Source organism: Scylla paramamosain, chromosome 32, assembly GCF_035594125.1.
Source record: "Scylla paramamosain isolate STU-SP2022 chromosome 32, ASM3559412v1, whole genome shotgun sequence".
In the NCBI taxonomy this organism is placed as follows: Eukaryota; Metazoa; Arthropoda; class Malacostraca; order Decapoda; family Portunidae; genus Scylla; species Scylla paramamosain.
In genome coordinates this window covers 16,979,881-16,999,880 of record NC_087182.1, presented here as the reverse complement: position 1 = coordinate 16,999,880, position 20,000 = coordinate 16,979,881, and the positions used below count along the sequence as shown (strand labels likewise).

Sequence of the window (20,000 nt, the reverse complement as noted above, 5' to 3'; positions counted from 1 at the left end):
CTAGAAACGATATGCTCAGAGAGAGAGAGAGAGAGAGAGAGAGAGAGAGAGAGAGAGAGAGAGAGAGAGAGGAACAAAGGAGAAAGCCAGTGAGAAGTGAAAGGTGTTGTGGGGAAACAAGACACACGAGTAATATTGCAAGATCGTGAACCAGAGTCGCCGTACAGTACCAGTAACACACACACACACACACACACACACACACACACACACACACACACACACACACACACACACACACACACACCATCGCCACCATCATCATCATCATCATCATCATTTTTTTTTACATTTATTTTCATTAACTACCATGAAGAATATAATGTAAATTCTCTCTCTCTCTCTCTCTCTCTCTCTCTCTCTCTCTCTCTCTCTCTCTCTCTCTCTCTCTCTCTCTCTCTCTCTCTCTCTCTCTCTCTCTCTCTCTCTCTTTAATGGCATTCTCCTTCCTTTCTCTCCTCTTTTCTTCTCTTCCTTTCTCCTTCCCTCCTCTCCACACCGTTACTTTCTCCCCTCCTCTTTCCATTTCTTTCTTCCATTCCTCTCCTTTCATTCTTGTCTCCCTTTCCCTTTCCCTTCCTCTCCTCCATTCCTCTCCTTTCATTTCCCTCTCTCTTTCTCCTCTTTGTTCAACCTTCAGAGAGAGAGAGAGAGAGAGAGAGAGAGAGAGAGAGAGAGAGAGAGAGAGAGAGAGAGAGAATGCCTCAAGAATGCGTCACGCCAAGTTAAAGAGAGTAACTGGTATTTTATTTATTTATTTATCTATTTATGTTGTCTAATGTGATGAACTGCTGGAGGGAGAGAGAGAGAGAGAGAGAGAGAGAGAGAGAGAGAGAGAGAGAGAGAGAGAGAGAGAGAGAGAGAGAGACTTTTACACTATTTTGGTCTGATTAGGGCTTCTCTCAGCTGCGAATTTCAGTTACTACCAAAATATTAATGATAATAATAATAATAATAATAATAATTTTGCTAGCCGTGTTTTATCCTTAGGGTGTTATAAAGTTATTATAATAGTTGTTGCAGTAGTGGTAATAGTTGTTGTTGCTGTTGTAGTAGTAGTAGTTGTAGTAGTTGTTGTTATAATAATAATAATAATAATAATAATAACAACAACAACAATATTAATAATAGCCAATATCAAATATCTTACCTACAGTATTTCACTAACATATAAAAAATATCAAACATAAAAAAAAGGACACACACACACACACACACACACACACACACACACACACACACACACACACACACACACACACACACACACACACACACACACACACACACACACACACTACTATCATTCATATATCTCAACATCTACTTCAACCATGAACAAAATAACCAACCTCTCGGAAAACTGTACACACACACACACACACACACACACACACACACACACACACACACACACACACACACCATCGTTATCTTCACCAACTCACCATTTACGTAAACCTCTCCTATGTCCTGTTGATCACCGTTATTTTCACCAACTCCGTATTTACTTTCGTTCTGTAGCTGCTGCCTCGGTGGGACTGGACACGCATCTACTACTCTGACTGCTTCATCACCAACCCGTACTACGTGAGCCGCACCCTGCTGGAGGAGGACTGCAATGTGAGTCCTGGGTTGGGAAGGAGAGTCGGCTGAGGGAGGTCTTCTTGATCTGTGTTCATTTTTTTTTTTTTTTTTTTTTTTCCTGAGAGAAAGATGGGAAGGGATCTGAGTTTTTTTTTTCCCATTTTCTTCCATTTTTCTTTTCTTTCTTTTTTTTCTTTTCTTCGGTTTTTTCGTTGCGTTCTTCATTTCCTTCCTCTTCACGCTTTTCATTTCTTTCCTCTTCACGTTCTTATTCATTAATTTTTTTTCTTCTTCTTCTTCTTCTTCTTCTTCTTCTTCTTCTTCTTCTTCTTCTTCTTCTTCTTCTTCTTCTTCTTCTTCTTCTTCTTCTTCTTCTTCTTCTTCTTCTTCTTCTTCTTCTTCTTCTTCTTCTTCTTCTTCTTCTTCTTCTTCTTCTTCTTCTTCTTCTTCGAGGAGATATGAAAGAATAAGGGATTTAGGCGTTTATATTTTTATTTTTACCTTCTCCCTTATTTTTCTCATTCCTTCCTTCCTTCCTTCCTTCCTTCCTTCCTTCCTTCCTTCCTTCCTTCCTTCCTTCCTTCCTTCCTTCCTTCCTTCCTTCCTTCCTTCCTTCTTTCTTTCTTATTAGGTGCTGTTGATTCCTTCTTGTTCTCTTTCTTTCTTTCCTTCTTCATACAAGAAACAGAAAAAAGGAAGGAGAGTTTCATCTTTTCTCTCTTCCTTCCTTCCTTCCTTCCTTCCTTCCTTCCTTCCTTCCTTCCTTCCTTCCTTCCTTCCTTCCTTCCTTCCTTCCTTCCTTCCCTTTTTTTGTGTGTGAAAATATAAATAAATTAGTTATATTGAAATTTAGCAATCATTTCCACACAAATCTTATGATGCACTATGAAAGAGAGAGAGAGAGAGAGAGAGAGAGAGAGAGAGAGAGAGAGAGAGAGAGAGAGAGAGAGAGAGAGAGAGAGCTGAGTGACAAAACAGTAAAATCCATTTATCATAGTGTCATCATCAAAGCCACAATTTCACCATCACACATCTCACAACACTTCCCTCTTCCTCCTTTCCTTCTACTAACTCTACTTTTACTTTCTCCTCACTATTCTTCCCTCCCTTCTCATTTAAAGTAGATTTTTGGTCTTTCTTAGAAGTGTTGTTTTAAACCAATTCATGTTAAACAGATTCCAGTTTAGTATAGAAGTGTTCAAAGTTTTAGGTAGTGATGGGGAATGTTATCAAATAGAGGGTTTATCATCTCATTTCCTGCAGGTGTGTGAGTCCCTGGAGCGCCTGGACCGTCTGGCCAACGTGTCATCCCTGGTGGTGTCGGAGGACTACCTGAAGAATGATGTGCCCTTCATCGTGACAGACGCCATGGAGGACTGGCCTGTCATGAACACTGATGACTTCTGGTTCGATAATGTGACTGAGGTGTGTGTGTGTGTGTGTGTGTGTGTGTGTGATTTTACTTAATTATTCTTACCTAATTGTGTTTTTACAGGATTGAGTCAAGTTTGTAATGTCCCCAGTTTCTTTTGAAGTTAATTTGTTATGTTTGTCTGTAAAGCTGTGAATGTTTCTTGCACACACACACACACACACAACTTCGTCAATCAGTGAATTCCATTGGCTGATTGCTCTGTCAGGAAGACTTTGCCATCTCGCATCTTTCTTCATTCCTTTTTATATACAATCTCTTACCATGTCCTCGTACTGTTGAGTGTGTGTGTGTGTGTGTGTGTGTGTGTGTGTGTGTGTGTGTCTGTAAAAGTGGTAGTACTAACAGTTTATCATTAAGTAAACAGCCCAGGAAATTTGAAACTTTATGAAAATGGAAAGAGATTGAAAGTTTGCATTGGTGTGTGTGCTTAATGATTGTATTGCTTTTCGTACTTGTTTTATTGATAAGTTGATAGTAAGCTATCTAATCCATGAAAATTTACAAAAAAGAGGAAAAGGAGACTGTGTGTGTGTGTGTGTTCGTACCTAAATGTTCTTATCTGATTGTTTATTTAGGCAGGATTGAGTTAAGTGCATCATGTCTGGTCTCTCAGTATTGTAACTTTGTCTTAATTTGAAAATAAGAGTCATGCATCACATTGGTCATTCACCTTCCTGTGTGTTGTGTGTTAGAAATGAACTGATAGAAACACATAGTAACTCAACTCAATGCCTTTCAGAAGAGTGATGCATCAAACTGCTCACTCATCTACCTGTGTTGTTGTCATTGTTGTGGTTTAGAAAGGAACAAATTGAAACATGTAATTACTGACTATCTTAATTTCAAAGCTACATTACCTTCCTCCCTCACCTCCTCCCTCTGCTGCCCAAACAGATGTACCTTGGAGAGGAGCTGAAGGGAGTCTACCCGTGTGAGCTGACCTCCAACCTGCGTCTGCGTCCTGATGATCTGCGCAGTTTCCTCAAGAAGATACACAACCCTGACATTCACCGCTGGTACGGACATTGGTGAGTAACAGTGTGCCTCCAATATTGTCTTGTTTTATTCTGTTTCTCTGCTTGGAAATATGTAGAAAGTTAGTTTGTCACTGATATGGACACTGGTAGGTATCATAATGTACTTTCCTTATTGTAATGACCTACCCATCCACAGGTACTTATTTTTCTTCATTTCCTTAGTGCAAGTGATTCATAATTGCTCTCTTCTTCCTCTTCCACCCTCGTCTTCTCTTTTTACAAATAAGTAATACCTTTTCTTTTACCCATGTGTTTCTCAGCTTAGGAGCAATTACTCTAGCTATCACATACTGGAAGACTTAAATTCATATCTGCTTAAGTACAGCACACTTGACTCTTACACACTCCCAATCACTTCACAAAGATGCCCAATTCCAGGGAGAACTGCAACAAGAAGGCAGCGAAGGCCCTACGTCAGCTGTATCGCCGGCCTTATTTCATCCCGCACATGGTGGACCTCTCAGACTCCAACTGGGTGCTCATCTCCTCAGACTTCAAGGGCAAGGTGTATAAAGAGGTGTGTGCTGGAGGCTGTCTTGTGCTCCCTTCTCATATTTGTGTTCATCTGTAGTAATTGTATTTATCTGGTTGTTGTATTTAGGGTTTCTGTTCTGGTTTCTGTCATCTTCACTAATTGTATCTACCTGCTTGTTGTATTCAGAGTCTACTTAAGTTTTTGTCTTAATATGTCAGTTTACTTAAATTTCTGTCTTAATCCTGTCAGAGTTTACTTAAGTTTCTGTCTTAATCTGTCAGAGTTTACTTAAGTTTTTGTCTTAATCTTGTCACTCTTTCAGATGATGTTTGCTTTTGCTGCTATGGTTGCTCTTTGCCATTCAAAGCTCTGTGAAAAATTGCTTGCATCCTTTATTAGCATTCAGAACACTAAAAAAAGTTGTTTACATGGACAGAGATAAATAGAGGAAAGAATAGGACTATTACTTTTGATTTATCTAAAGTATGGAACTCCTACAGAGACTAATACAGAAAATAAGTGACACAAGTTATAGAGTACAGGAAAATTACAGAAAAGAAAGAAAAGAAAAGAAAAAAATAGGAAAGAAGAAAGAAAAATTACAAGAAATAAGTACCACAAGTTATAGATTATCAAAAAAACTGTTTACTTATGAAAGACTTAATGTACTAACTAACTCCATCCATCTCGTTCCCCAGGTGAACTTCCAGACGGAGCTGCTGTGGGTGGGGCAGGTGCGGGGCTGGAGTCGCATCAGGTTGGTGCCCCGGGAACCCTGCGACTCCTTCTGCCCTGAGCTGCTGGACGACCTGCTGGAGGGACAGATGGGTAGGTGGACATGTGCTAGGTCACACTGGGTCATGCTAGGGAAGAAAGAGAGAAGGATTGGAGGAATGCAAAGGAGAGGAATATATGCGATGATTTGATTCGTGATGTGATTGTGGAGATGTGTGTGTGTGTGTGTGTGTGTGTGTGTGTGTGTGTGTGTGTATGTGTGTGTGTGTGTGTGTGTGTGTTTTGTTTTGTATATGTAGGAAGAATAAAAAGTAACATTATTTCAAGAGGTAGTAGAAAGGAGAAAGAGGTTAAGAGATAAGGTGAGAGAGGATAGTTTTTACAGCAACTAAATCTAATATTCTGTAATTTTGTGGTGTTTCTCCTGTTGCAAATTATCATACACTTACTTCCCTTCCATTCCTTGTTTCTCCCTTGTTACAGATGTCTAATACTTCCTTTTCTTTATTTCTTTCATGCAAATGTTTGATAATTGCTTTCCACTTCATCTTCCATCTTCCCCTGCTACAAATGTCTAATGCCTTTTTCTTCCCTCAATTGTCATCACCAATCACTAATGTTTGGTAATTACTTTCCTTCCCTTATTTTTTCCTGCCACAAGTGCCTAATACCCTTTCCTTCCCCCACTAGTCAACCTTCCCTTATCTCTCCAGTGACAAGTGTCTAATACCTTTTCCTTCCTTCAGTTGTCATAACCAGTCACTAATGTTCAATAAGTGCTTTCCTTCCCTCCCTCTTCTTTTACAAGTGCCTCATATTCCCTCCCTCCCCAGTGGTCGTCACCAACATGCTGTGGAAGTTTGAGTATATTCCCGGGGAGCACACAGACAACCTGGCGGTGGCTGTGGGTGGATTCTGGACCTAGCTCACCCAGGCCCAACACTCTCACGTCTGGATGATAGGGAAAAATTTAATAATTCTCAAAGTATTAGCGATATATACCGTATTTGATGGCTCATAAGACGCACGGGCTCATAAGACGCACCCAGTTCTGGCATGTATTGAAATAGAAAAAAACAAAAATTAACAGATTTAGGCTATCGATATGAAGTCAAGGAATTCAAGCGACATTTGAAGACTCTCACGTGCATTTAGATCACTATTAGATACCAATACTCAGCATTTAAAAGTTTAATTTATGCTAGCAGCTTACTTGTTCTTTTTGGGGTTTTGTTGAAGCTGTGATGGCCGTGACATCACAGCCTGGCGTCCCAAAGGTGTGGTATACAGGTAGTGTTTCAGACTAGATACAGTGGAGCTGGTTGGATTTCTGGAGTCAAATCTTGGTAAGGTTGCGGGCCTTGAAAGCCAGAACGTAATGGTTCGGTTGAGGGTATTGAAAGACAAGATTGTACCAATCCTGCTGACGTGTAAACACAATCTTCTTATTGGTATTTTAGTTGGGGCCATGCAGACTGTGATGTCACAGCCTCTAGTGCCCAAAAGGTGTGGTAAGCAGGGGAGTTTCAGTCTTAATGCGGTTCAGCTGAATGTAAACATTAACTGCACCTAGCTCTTGGCGGCACCATTAACTGAGGGACTACAGTGATAATAAAATTTTTTCATACTTTATTTTTTAGCATCTTTCACATGTAATTCTTATGCAGTATTTTAGTACATTTTCAAAGCCAAAGGATGTGTAAAAGCAGAATGTTAAAAAGATAGGTTCAATTTTAATTGTATGAAAGTGTGGCTATTGTCTTACCTCAATCAGTAACGGCGTCACACTCGGTGTCACCGAGTACGTCACGTCGGAGCGCAACCGACCGCGTTTGTTTTGAAAAACGTGGTGCACCATCTCCACCTTGCCAGAACCTTCTCCACAAATCCAACCAGCTCCATCACATCTAGTCTAATATTATAATTGGATACCTCACCTTTGGGGCATCAAAGGCTGTGACATCACAACCTACACTGCCCCAACAAAACTCCAAGAAGTGGTGCATGGTTAAGCAAATTCTTCCTGACTGGTCAAAGTCTATGTGGATTACCAGTAAGTATGAGATACTACACATTGGTACCTTGAAAGAAAGAGCATTTTGTGGCGTACTACCAATCATGACTTTATTTAGTTGTGCAAAGACATCTGTGGTTTGAATTTAGAGCCTCTGTTGCCGTAGACTTGTAACCTATTACTGCCTCAAAGTTGGACCTTTGCCTCATTGGACGCAGGCTAATTTACTGACCCTTTTTCTGAGAAAAGTAGCGTCTTATGAGCCATCAAATACGGTAAATGTGTTCGTATAAGAAGTATTTGTACATGTATGACTAGTGGAGTGGTCAGCGGTCACTTCACTCTAAGCTCTCTACCTTGTGTGCTGTCGAGTACCTTCACCTTTCAGGACGATGGGAAGGGAAGGCTGAAATTGTTGTCTTTGTAAAGTAAGTCATGAAAAGGTTGTAGATCTAAAACTTTTCTCATTTGCTCTCTATGGAAGTCAAAGTGATTTTTTTTATTGGCAGATTTGTCATTTTATCTTTAACGTTTTGTTTCACTTCTTCAGGTGAAAGCATACATATACATAAGTCATTTTATCTTTTACCATAGTTATTACCGCTATTCATTTCGCACGTTTCCATTGGAGAATATTTACCATTAGTCATTATTTTGTCTATTACACATACTTTTTTTTACATCTTAAGCTTAAAAATACTGTACAAGCATTAGCTTGCATCATTACTACAAGAGGTGTTTGCAGTCAATCATTTCATCCATTACATAACTGTTCTCAGTGAAATGACTTAAATATTATGCTCCAGTTTTATTATGAAAACATTTACCATCAGCCATTATTTCATCCACTACACGTTTTCTTCAGCAAGTTAAGTTACGAATATCCATGCATTCTGTTCCGCGTCATTGGTTCATTCATCGAGTCATTCCCTCTCAGCGGTGATACAGTGAGCTAGTCAGACGTATTCCATTTGTGATGAGATTTCACTTCAGTATGAGTCACTAGGAGTATTCCAGAGTTTGTGTTTTCTTTCCCAAGTGAAAAGACTCAGAGTTAAATGTAGACATGATTACATTTGTATATTACTAGGTGTACAAAATTACCTGTACTTTGTGTCATCAACTTGCACAGTACCACCTTTGGACACGGGAAGATGGTAACACTGCCGCCACTGACTGGTGCTCTCACTCACTGGTTGGTCAGGATGTTTCAGCGTTGCATTTAAACGTGTAACAAACTAATGTATTTCTGCCTGTCTACTTAATTATGAGTTACTGAATTGTCACATGAACACTTTCTGGTGTTTTATAACTTAATCATGATTTTGGTAGAAATAAGAGATTTATGATGCATTTTGAAACAAGATAGATGTGAGTAGCAGCATCAGTGTTGTCATGGTCACTTCCTCAGAGGGCAAGGTTGCTGTGACAGTTGGTGAAGCAAAGCACAGTTCAGCTTCAGCAAAGAAATATAACTGAAAGACATTTTTAATTAACATTTAACACTTTGGAAAGACCAAGATTTATCTAAATCTATGCATGATTCTATTTATTCAGTATTAATTACAAAAGAAGAAATCTAACTAGTACACCTTTAGTCAAGAAATACAATTAACTCATATTGCTACATATTGAGACAAACATAACTCAATTAAAACAATTACCATGAATATGTTTAGTCACAATGTACACCTTTACTTCAAAGAAATACAATCTATAGACAAATATTTAACCAAGACTTCCATTGATACTGGACAAAAAAAGCCATAAAGTTTAAAGTTACTACCAATACTTTAGTCACAATATATATTTACCTCTGATCTCATGTGTGTGATAACTATACTAGGACAAGAAATCAAATATATTCCTTTAACTCTGGAAATAAACAACCATGACATTTGAAAGTTTGTATTCCTCAGACCTGGGCCAAGAAAGGAGGCAGGAGGAGGGATAGGAAGAACACCAGGGAGGAGGAACAGAGATTAGACCCTCTCCTCTGTGCCCCACTAGAGAGAGAGAAGGTAGGAGTGAAGATTTGAACACCATTAAGGATTGAAACTGTGGTAATGTAGCTGTAGGGAGAGTAAATATGGTGTTATAACTTGGTATGGTATTGTTCCTTGTCGTAGATATAAAGGTTGGGTTGTATATCTTCATACCAGAAAGGGTTAAAATTGTGGTGTAGTTTTAGGGAAGGTACAAATTAATTAATTACTATAATATGGTACAGATCTCATTTCTTGTCCTACATAGAAATCTGGAATGTAAATTTTCATACCTAGAGGGGATGAAACTGTTTGGGGAGATGTTTTTAGGGAGATTGTGTATAGTTTCATTAGTATGGTAAGGTATGGTATGGTATGGACTTAATATATCTTGTCTGGTATAAAGAAGGTTAGAATCTAAATTTTCATACCAAAAAGGCTTGAAACTGTTTGAGGTGATGTAGTTTGGTAAGGTGCAGTATGTTATGGTATGAACTTAGTGCTGGGTTGTTTGGGAGCTTTTAAATGATTAGATAAATTCACAGATGATGATATGTAGAAAAAGGTGCGTATGTTTTATAGAGAGGCTGCCATTTGTAGGCCTGATGACTTCGTGCAGTTTCCCATATTTTTTTTGTGTTCTTATGTTCTTGTCCTGGCATCTCCATGGGCTTTGTCTCTCTCTCTCTCTCTCTCTCTCTCTCTCTCTCTCTCTCTCTCTCTCTCTCTCTCTCTCTCTCTCTCTCTCTCTCTCTCTCTCTCTCTCTCTCTCTCTCTCTCTCTCTCTCTCTCTCTCTCTCTCTCTCTCTCTCTCTCTCTCTCTCTCTCTCTCTCTCTCTCTCTCTCTCTCTCTCTCTTGGCTGGTGTTCCTCCTTCATAAAAATCTGCAACATTAAAAAGAGAGTGAGTGGAGTGGAGTGGTAGAAGAAACAGGATGAAACAGAGGTTTTATTCTCTTTCTGTGCTTCCTAACCACTTGACACACACTTGTCTACCCATTACAAAGCACCACTAAGGATCGAAACTGCTTGGAGATCACATACTCGCAGTAGTAATGAGAATGAGAATAGCTGCAGTAGTTAGTTATTCTGCAGCACTTCTCCCTCTAGCTGAAGTGACACGGTTTTTTTAAGGGTGTTTTTACTGCTCTAGTGAAAAATTAACACCACTTTCTACGTATTTAACAGAAGGTACAGTGAAATGAAGCTGTTTAACACAAAACATGCTGAAGGACTATACAAGTTTTAGTTACATGTTACAGAAAGAGATGAGCTAGGGTAGAATAGGTTAGGTATAGGGAGAGGCAGACTGGTGGTGTGTGTAAGAGAGGAGAGGAATAGGCCATGCGAGGACAGCGATAAATAGACTGGTGTTATGGCCACGCTCTGAAGGAAGGACTGAGGAATGATGCTCCAAATAGATACAGGAATGATGGAATGAAGATGCTGGTTCAAATGAGATGGGACTTGAAAGGACACACACAAACACACACACACACATGCTATTTTCTCAGTGATCTTATTCTTTATTCTTCCTCTTCCTCCTCTTTTTTTCCTTCTTTTCCTTCTCCTCCTCCTCTTCCTCTTCCTCTTTTACACACACATATACACAATCTTCCCTCACTTTTTTTGTTCTTTATTCTATTTCCTCCTTTTCCTCCCCCTCCTCCTCTTCGTCCTCCTCCTCCTACTCTTCCTTTTCCTTTACACACACACACACACACACACACACACACACACACACACACACACACACTCAAGGAAGGCATGTCCGGACTGTAACACAAGGCGACTGACGGTTTTAAAAGTCTTTATTTTCCTCTTTTTTCTCTTCTTCTTTTTCTTTCTTTTTTTTTTGCGCCTTTCTTATCCATTTTTTTCTCCTCTTATCTTCTGTGTCTTACTTTCCTTCTTTGTTTTTTTTCTTTCTTTTTCTTTCTTGCTGTCTTTTGTTTTGAAGTTCTTGCGTTTCTCGCTTACAATTTTCCTCTTTATTTTCTTTCTTCCTTTTTCTTCGTTCTTATTTCTCTCATTCTTTCGTTCCTGCCCAATTTCATTTTTATTTCGGATTCTTTCATGCACTTTTTTTTTCATTCTTTGTTTCATTCTTTCTCTGTGACTCACTTAAATATTTTCAAGAGGAGGAGGAAGAAGAAGAAGAGGAGGAGGAGGAGGAGGAGGAAGATACATGTAGCCACTAATCCTATCTCTTACCTTTCTGTATCTTCTTGTCTTTCTTTTTCTTTTCCCTTCTTCTCTCCCATTCTCTTATTACCTCCTCCTCCTCCTCCTCCTCCTCCTCCTCCTCCTCCTCCTCCTCCTCCTCCTCCTGTTTTCCATTTCTTCTGCTTTGGTTCCTTCGTTTCATCATCCTAGAGAGAGAGAGAGAGAGAGAGAGAGAGAGAGAGAGCTTACTTTTATTACTTTTATTCTTACGGACAGGAGAAGATAGGGAAGAAAATAATAGGAGGAGGAGGAGGAGGAGAAAAAGGTAGAGATACAAATATGGGTCTCTCTCTCTCTCTCTCTCTCTCTCTCTCTCTCTCTCTCTCTCTCTCTCTCTCTCTCTCTCTCTCTCTCTCTCTCTCTCTCTCTCTCTCTCTCTCTCTCCTCCACATGCAGAGAGTACAGAGACGATCCCTTTCCTCCTCCTCCTCCTCCTCCTCCTCTTCTTCCTGCTTCTCCTGACGTCACACGGAGGAAAAAATGGAGGTGGCGCCGACGGTGAGAGCCTCCTCCTACTCCTCCTCCTCCTCCTCCTCCTCCTCGATCATTCTTCATCCTTCTCCTCCTCTTTTAGATGTCTTTTATCTTCATTTTTTTTTTTTGCTTCCTCCTCCTCCTCCTCCTCCTCCTCCTCCTCCTCCTCCTCCTCCTCCTCCTCCTCCTCCTCCTCCTTTTATTTCTCCTCTTTTTCTTCCTCATCTTCATCTTCTTCCTCATCATATATTTTTTTTCTTCTTTGTCGTCGTCTTTTCTTTTCTTCTTACTCTTGGTTATCAATAATTTCTCCTCCTCCTCCTCCTCCTCCTCCTCCTCCTCCTCTTCCTCCTGGTATTGTTTCTTCTGTTCTTCGTTTTTTTTTTCTTTTTTCCATTTATTCCTCCGTTAATGACTCACTCTCTCTCTCTCTCTCTCTCTCTCTCTCTCTCTCTCTCTCTCTCTCTCTCTCTCTCTCTCTCTCTCTCTCTCTCTCTCTCTCTCTCTCTCTCTCTCTCTCTCTCTCTCTCTCTCTATTACTGTGTGTGTTGATTACTCCCTCCTTCACTCTCCCTCCCCCTTTCGGCTGCAACCCTTTTTTTTCTGTCTGTTTGTATGAGTGTATGGATGTATGTATGTGTCTGTGTATGTATGTATGTATGTATGTATGTTTTGTGAGAATGTATGAGCCGATTGATGGATGAATGCTGGTATTTTGTAAATCTCTCTCTCTCTCTCTCTCTCTCTCTCTCTCTCTCTCTCTCTCTCTCTCTCTCTCTCTCTCTCTCTCTCTCTCTCTCTCTCTCTCTCTCTCTCTGTCAGCAACACAACAGTCGCATTAGCTCACCACAACACAAGACGTTTTTAATCAGATATGCAAGTTTGCTCACACACACACACACACACACACACACACACACACACACACACACACACAGTCAACGGGAGATAAATCAGAAACCCGCACATGTACATCACCGTGTGTGTGTGTGTGTGTGTGTGTGTGTGTGTGACCTTTTTTGGGACACACACACACACACACACTCACACACATACACACACACACATACACACATACAGACAAACAGACTGACAGACACGGACAAGCTACCACGATGACATATGACTCTCTCTCTCTCTCTCTCTCTCTCTCTCTCTCTCTCTCTCTCTCTCTCTCTCTCTCTCTCTCTCTCTCTCTCTCTCGTTTTTTTCCCACCTATAATGTTTTTTTTTCTTGTATCTTTATTCCTCCTCTTTCTCTTCCTCTCTTCCTTCAGTTTTCCTTATTTTTCATATTTCCTCTTTTTTCCCCCTTCCTCTTCCATTCCTTCCATCTCTTCTCTTCCTCATACCTTCACTCCTCCTCTTCTCTTCTTCCATTCCTGCACACACACACACTCTCTCTCTCTCTCTCTCTCTCTCTCTCTCGTCTCTCGTCACCACTCGCAGCGTCGACCTGAATTAAGCAGCACAGGACACCCTCCCTCTTCCCCTGCTGCGTGTATACTGTCGTGGGGAGACGATGCAGGCTGGGTATATAAGTCGCTCTTGGTTCTTCCTTGAGAGAGAGAGAGAGAGAGAGAGGGAGGAGGTTATTTGGGATTTATTTAGTCTTTGTTTATTTATTTCCTTTTTTTCACGTAGAAGTTTTGGGTAAAGAAGTTTATAATATGCAGAAGATGTGGCGTAAAGAATCAATGTATCTCTCTCTCTCTCTCTCTCTCTCTCTCTCTCTCTCTCTCTCTCTCTCTCTCTCTCTCTCTCTCTCTCTCTCTCTCTCTTAAAACTTATCAATTACCTTTTTAAATCACGACGTAGTTTATCAATCCATTGTAGATTTCATCCTCTATAATTACTCCTCTTCCTCCGCTGCGTCTTTGTCTCCGTTATCTCCTTCCTTCGCAATACATAACTCTGCCTTTAGTGGCCTCCCTTAGAACCGCCACAGTCAATAAGGAGAGCGACAGAAATTAACTGGGAGTGGGGGGGATCCAAAACGGGTTCCAACGCCACTCTTGACATCCGGGAGTGATCCAAGCCTATCGCGGCATCCATCACGTACCCCGACCGTCTTTTGTTTCTAGCGCACGATGGCGGGTGTTTAGGCGTCTCATTCCTTATATGCATCCTTCACTGGGGCTTTAATGCGTTATACTGGTGCAGGATAGCGAGTAGATAGTGGGTATGTAAAGAAAAGGATGGGAAATTTATGAAAAGATGCCAAAAGGTGAGGTTGAAGAGGAGGTCGAAGAAAACGAGAGCAAAAAAGAAAAAAAAAACTTTCTGAAACTACCACTGAGGGAGTTTTGATTGTAAATATTGGAGCCATCAAAAGTATACCTACCAAGAGGAACATAAGGGAACTAGAAGCCAGAGAATTAAAGAGAAGGACAAAAAAGGAGAAGAATAGAAGCTGAGTTCGAGGGAAAGTAAAAAAAAAATAAGAAAAATAAAGAACAGGCACAGCAAGACAAGAGGGTACTGTATAAAGGTGATGAATGAAAATTTCCCGCGTGACGCCGAATAAATAAAAGAAAAAGGAAAATAATGAAGCTGTTCAACACAAAATATGCTGAAGGATGATACAAGTTTTAGTTACATTGAAGCCATCAAAGAAAACGTAAAGTGAAGTAAAAATGGTGATAAGGAGTTAGAGGATGAAGGAAACAGAATCCAGTGTAGTATAGTAACATGGAAAAGAATAAAAGTAAATTAGATACAAGAAATATAAGAAATAATGTTACAAAACATGAAATTAATATAAAATACATAAAAAGAAGGCTCGTGAAAATAGAATGTAAAAGCAGAACAAAATATATAGGAAAATATAGAATAAAAATTGGAAATAATACAAGGAAAGAGAAGGAATAAATTTACAAATAGGACAAGAAAATAATAACAAGGCATACGTCAAAAGGAAATGAAAAGGAAAATATTAGAAAAAAGTGAAAATAAACGAGCAAGAAGAGGTAAATTTTAGGAAATACAGAAGGGGCCGAACAGGAGGAAGCAAAAAATAAAATTAATAAAAAGGAACAAACAAAACGAAATAAAAGAAAATTAAAATAAACGCGATGGAAAAATCAGCAAATAGATGAAAATAAAAGAAACATACGAGTGAAGAAATTAAAATAAGCAAAAAAACAAAATAGATAAATAAACAAAACAAATAAAAGAGGGAAAACAAAAAAAGGATGAGAAAATAAATAAAAGACGAATGTAAAAAAAAATAGTATAGATGAAGAACGAGAAGAATGAAAAACAAAACAAAAAAAAAACGATAAATAAAACAAATAAAAAAGTGAAAAATAAACAAAATAAGAAAAATCAATATACGATAAATGTAAAAAAAAAAAAAAAAGAATAAATAAATAAATAAATAAATAAAAACAGTACAGAGAAAAGTCGAAAAGGAGAACGCGGAAGCAGGACGTGGAGAAACAAAAGCGAGTCAGCAAGCGTCACGAGTTATCAGGCCGCCACTCGTCTTGGTCTGCCCGCGTGGTGGCGTCTCAAGTGGCGGTACTGAGGAGCAAGACACCCACCCAATCTGCGTCCCTTTGTACAGAGCTGCCTTGAGTGTGTCCCAGGCCGGCAGGTGGCGCGCTGGTACTGTGCTTGGGTGCTCTCCTTAAGATCCCAGCTCGATTCTGGCTCATGTGTGTTTATTAATGGGAGAAGTAGCGTCTTTTCTTTTCTTTTTTTTTTTTTTTTTTAATCTCTATTATCTGTCATGACTACGAGCAGATGTGGCTTTTCTTTTTTTCTTTTTTTTTTTTTTTTTCTGGCGTCGCTTAATCAGTTCTCTCTACAAACAATTGGTAATAATAATTAAATAATATGACCACAAGTACTTCAAGTGGTTTGCATAATGTAAGGTCTTTTTTATTTTACCTTTTTTTTCAATATTATTTTGTGTTCTATATCAGTTTCTCTGTTAATCTCTCTCTCTCTCTCTCTCTCTCTCTCTCTCTCTCTCTCTCTCTCTCTCTCTCTCTCTCTCTCTCTCTCTCTCTCTCTCTCTCTCTCTCTCTCTCTCTCTCAGAGCTACAAAGACACAAACGCGAATATATATATAAAAAAGACATTCATAATAGCAGTCCTTTTAGTGGTTTATCATTAGCTGAGTTTCTTTTCTCTCTAATCTGCCTTGCCCTGAATCGAGTTTATTTTCCTTCAGCTTGTTCTCGCCTAATGTGTATTTACTGACAAAACAATCCTCACACAATATTTTTTTTTTTCATTTTTTTCTTTTTATTTAGTTTTTTTTTTTTACTGTGACTTTCTTTGGTAATAGTGTTCTTGGTATTCTCTCTCTCTCTCTCTCTCTCTCTCTCTCTCTCTCTCTCTCTCTCTCTCTCTCGTAATTTTCATATAATTTCTACAATAATAGTGTTTTTTACCCCTCATTACTTATTTATTTATCATTTATTTATTTTTATTATTTTTTCTTCCTCCCAATCTCAATGAAACCTATTACTACCAATTGCTTTATTGTTTTTTTTACTGTTACTTTTTACTTATACTATTATTTGCAATTTGTTTTCTCTATTTGTGTTTTATTTGTCTATCTATTTATTTATTTATTTCACTAATACCACTTGCATCTTTTTTTTTTTACTACATCCTACGTTATATTTTTTAATTATTTTTTTTACTAGCTTTATTTTACTTTTATTTTTTGTATTGTCTGTCTCTATTTATTCTATTTCTGCTTGTTTATTTTTTTTAACTAATACCACTTACCTATTTTTATTACATCTAGCATTATACTTTTACTATTATCTTTACTATTTCTGTCTTACTGTCACTGTTTTCTGCATTATTTACTTCTATTGCCATATACATTTCATTTGCATCACCACTTGCACTTATTCTTTTTTTATTGCTTCTAATCACCGCTACGTACAATATATATTCACTATCACTTGCACATCACTTCTCTACTATTCGCATTTTACTTTCCACCAACCGCATTTTACATGTAACATTTTACAACCACTATTTTTGACATTTTTTTACATTCACCATCACTCTTGGAAGCCTTTTTACACTCACGACCACTTGCATTTCCCTTCGGGTTTAGCTTCCCCTTCGTGGCTCAGGCTCGGCTTTCAGTAATGCACGAGATCTCGAAGGGTTATGTTACGCCGCGGGTCAGGTCACATTTGCTTGGCGACTTACGGGCGAGGGGCAACAAGAGAGGCTCGTGAGGGGTTACACTAAAGCTTTACTCCCTAACTTTTACGTTTATTTCTGTACTTTTAGCTTTATTTCTTTATTTCGTAGTTTTTTTTTCGTATTTATAGCTTTATTTTCGTATTTGTAGGTTTATTTCCTCGATTCTGGCTTTAATTCCTTGTTTGTAGCTTTATTTTCATGTGTGTAGCTTTATTTCCGGTATCTGTAGCTTTATCTCAATGTTTGCAGATTTATTTAATTGTTTCTAGCCTTATTTCAATGTTTGTAGCTTTATTTTCATGTTTTTAGCTTTATTTCCGGAATGTGTAGCTTTATTTTCATGTTTCTAGCCTTATTTCCGGTACCTGTAGCTTTATTTCAATGTATATGGCTCAATTTCCGTCTTTCTAGTTTCTTTTAATTTTATTCCCCCTAGCCGGTGCCCTTCCTACATATTAAAAGCGTAAAGAAATCCAGTTCAATCGCAAACGGAGACAGTTTCCCCTCGTCTCTCACACCTTCGCTAATTAACAAACACTAAGCGTGGCATCTGTCTTACCACTACGAGTCATAATGTCGCGGTGTGGGTTCAAGATGATGATGGTGATTATAGAAGTTAGGAAGTTTGAAAAGACTGAGGGTGATAGAAGGAAACAGGTAGGTACGCCTTATACAGGAACTGCCACTTGTATAGGATTGATGACTTCTTGCAGCTTCCCCTATGTTATACAAGGGCTGCCACGCCTAAGCATGATGGTTTCCTGCAACTTCCTCTGTATTCTCGGCCTCTAATTTTAAGTGACGGTGTTATGGGCCTTCAGAATGTTGATTAGTAATAATAGACGAGGTAGTGAGGGTACGGAACCCCTTGGGGACGCCGCTGAGGGGTAACAAACAGACAAAAGATACAGCTACCTCACTTCACACTGGTGCCTCAATAATAAAGGGTAAAGTATAGACGCCTGGGTGACTAACGCGGGTGGCGTGGCCCTGCGGAACGCCGCTCTAGGGGGTTGTAAACAGTATTGAGTGTTGGAAGGATCAGCCGAGTGCTTGGTCACGGATCAGAAGGGATGATGATGTTAGCCAGAACCCTGCACCACCATCACCACCACCACTACCACTACCATCACCACCATCGTACCCGCCTCCCTTACTTAACCTCCCTCTCCCTCCCTCACCTCTCTTACCTCCCTTATTCAACCAGCCCTCTCCTCCCTTCTTCCCTCTCCCTCTCCCTCTTACCTTCTCTCCCTTACTTCTTCATCGTCGCGTCTAATCCTTCTCACGCCTTCCTTCCTTCTCTTCCCTTCCTTTTCCTCCTTTCTTCACCTTTCCTTACCTCTTTCCTCCTCCAGTTCTTCCTACATCCTTCTTTGTTTTCCCTCTTTTCCTTTTTCCTCCTCCTCCATCATCAGCTTCCCTCCCTCATTCCTTCACCTACTTTTTGTTCTTCCTACACCTTTTCTCCTTCCTTTATCTCCCTCCTTCACTCCTCCACTACCTCCACCCTACACCCTCCCTCACTCATTGCAAATCTTCTTTTTCATCTCCTCCTCATCTTCTTTCTCTTACTTTTCCTTCAACCACACTAGTCCTCCTCCTCCTCCTCCTCCTCCTCCTCTTCCTCCTCCTCCTCCTCCTCCTCCTCCTCCTCCTCCTCCTCCTCCTCCTCCTCCTCCTCCAAAGCCAATCCTTCTCCTCTTCCTCCATGCACACTAATACTTCTCCTCCTCCTTCTCCTCCTCCTTCACCCACACCAGTCCTTCTCCGCCTCCTCCTCCTCCTTCTTCTCCCACACCAGTCCTCCCCCTCCATCTCCTCCTCCTCCTCCTCCTCCTCCTCCTCCTCCTCCTTCACTCCAGCCCTATCTTCCTCTTCCTTCCCCTTATCCTCCTGCACTACCCCTCAGCTTAATCCTCCCCTCCTCCTCCTCCTCCTCCTCCTCCTCCTCCTCCTCCTCCTGCTGGTGGCGTGGTTTCAGGTGTGGCCTAAGTGGGCGCTATCTCAAGCAGGACTTTTCTTTGTAGTTGACGAGGCGTGTGTGTGTGTGTGTGTGTGTGTGTGTGTGTGTGTGTGTGTGTGTGTGTGTGTGTGTGTGTGTGTGTGTGTCGTTTCCACTTTTTTTTTTTGTTTGTCTTTTCATTCTCAGTCAGTCTGTCTTTCGTCTCTCTCTCTCTCTCTCTCTCTCTCTCTCTCTCTCTCTCTCTCTCTCTCTCTGGTAAACCTAGACAGCGCCATATGACCTCTTTGTTGCGGCGCCATAACTCAATCGACCTCTAGTTCCAGTGTCTATCTGTCTGTCTGTCTGTCTGTCTGTCTGTCTGTCTGTCTGTCTGTCACGATCACTGGATCTCCTGTAATGACGAGCTGCAGTGGTGGCTGATGGTGGTGGTGGTGGTGATGGTGGTGGTGGTGGTGATGGTGGTGGTGGTGTTGATGGTGCTGATGGTGGTGGTGGTGGTGATGGTGGTGGTGGATGTTGTTGTTGTTTTTCTTCTTATAGTGGTGATATAATAGTAGTAGTAGTAGTAGTAGTAGTAGTAGTAGTAGTGATAACAGAAGTAGCAATAGTAGAAGTAATAGTAGTAGTAGTAGTACGTGTTCTTGCCGTTTAGTAAAAGTAGCTTCAGCAACATCATCATCATCAGCAGTGATATTATTATTATTATTATTAGTAGTAGTAGTAGTAGTAGTAGTAGTAGTAGTAGTAGTAGTAGTAGCAGTAGTAGTAGTAACAATAAAAATAACAGTAGCAGTACCAGTATCAGTATCATTACCACCATTATCACATGGCACTGTCACTCCTGTCAGAGAGAGAGAGAGAGAGAGAGAGAGAGAGAGAGAGAGAG

The 20,000-nt window shown here is 40.0% G+C and overlaps 1 protein-coding gene across 1 annotated transcript in view; it reads left to right on the top strand.

Annotated features, from left to right (window-relative positions):
* Window positions 1-9,187, top strand: part of LOC135089300 (uncharacterized) — an 18,736-nt gene extending 9,549 nt beyond the window's left edge. The window contains exons 5-11 of the mRNA XM_063984802.1: window positions 1,525-1,623; window positions 2,851-3,012; window positions 3,917-4,050; window positions 4,438-4,576; window positions 5,233-5,362; window positions 6,103-6,270; window positions 7,562-9,187. Coding sequence (XP_063840872.1) covers window positions 1,525-1,623; window positions 2,851-3,012; window positions 3,917-4,050; window positions 4,438-4,576; window positions 5,233-5,362; window positions 6,103-6,194 — 756 coding nt within the window. The 3' untranslated portion in view covers window positions 6,195-6,270; window positions 7,562-9,187. The remainder of the gene's footprint in view (window positions 1-1,524; window positions 1,624-2,850; window positions 3,013-3,916; window positions 4,051-4,437; window positions 4,577-5,232; window positions 5,363-6,102; window positions 6,271-7,561) is intronic.
* Window positions 9,188-20,000: the final 10,813 nt, after the last annotated feature.